The sequence below is a fragment of the Alligator sinensis genome, unplaced genomic scaffold (genome assembly GCF_000455745.1).
Source record: "Alligator sinensis unplaced genomic scaffold, ASM45574v1 C64504692_1, whole genome shotgun sequence".
Classification (NCBI taxonomy): Eukaryota; Metazoa; Chordata; order Crocodylia; family Alligatoridae; genus Alligator; species Alligator sinensis.
The window spans coordinates 1-724 of NW_005846246.1; the positions used below are offsets into that span (position 1 = coordinate 1).

General features: G+C 48.6%; 1 protein-coding gene across 1 annotated transcript; it reads left to right on the plus strand.

Annotated features, from left to right (window-relative positions):
- Positions 1 to 16: 16 nt before the first annotated feature.
- Positions 17 to 664, plus strand: LOC112549126 (acidic mammalian chitinase-like; the record flags this gene model as incomplete). The annotated part of the gene is made up of 2 exons (XM_025195932.1): positions 17 to 145; positions 523 to 664. Coding segments are annotated over exons 1-2 (271 nt in total), but the record flags the coding sequence as incomplete, so codon positions are not given.
- Between the last annotated feature and the right edge of the window lie 60 nt (positions 665 to 724).

Genomic DNA, 724 nt, shown 5'->3' on the forward strand with positions numbered 1-724 from the left:
TTAACAAGCACTTTTTATGTCCCAGGTCTGCCAGTTCCTGAAAAGTGGGGCTACCACAGTGTGGAACGCTCCTCAGGAGACCCCGTATTCCTACAAAGGAAATCAGTGGATCGGCTATGACAACCCGAAGAGCTTTGCCATCAAGGTGAACCATTTTCTATATCCTCTTTGTGTTTTTAGGTGCAGCATTCACTGTACATCAATAATGTATTGGGGTAAAGTGCACCATTCACATAGAACATGTATTGCTCTAGTTCACTCTGAACCTCATCCAAAGACAAAAGAAGTCAAGCAGAGCCCACAGGAGGCTTCAGTTCAGGTCTTGTGCTGCCTCTTGCCTCACTGACTGCTTGAGGGCTTTTAGGCCTGCTGATATAATAGGGACCACTCATGGTCACAATGACTGCAAAGTCTTCAGATTAGGTGTACATGCAGCATGAAGGAATGCAGAGGATGCCTAAGACACCTAAAAACCTTTACACCATCTGTTACAACTCTGTCTTGCATGATTGTCCTTCACAGGCTAAGTGGCTGCTGGAGAACAAGTTTGGAGGTGCCATGGTTTGGGCTATTGACCTGGATGACTTCCTCGGCACGTTCTGTGGGGAAGGCAAATACCCTCTGATGAATTCCTTGAAATCTGCCCTTGGCGTCACCACCCCCAGTAAGTAGACACACACAGCCCCCAGGCCTGGAGCGAGCTGCCCGGCAGCCCTCAGCTCGT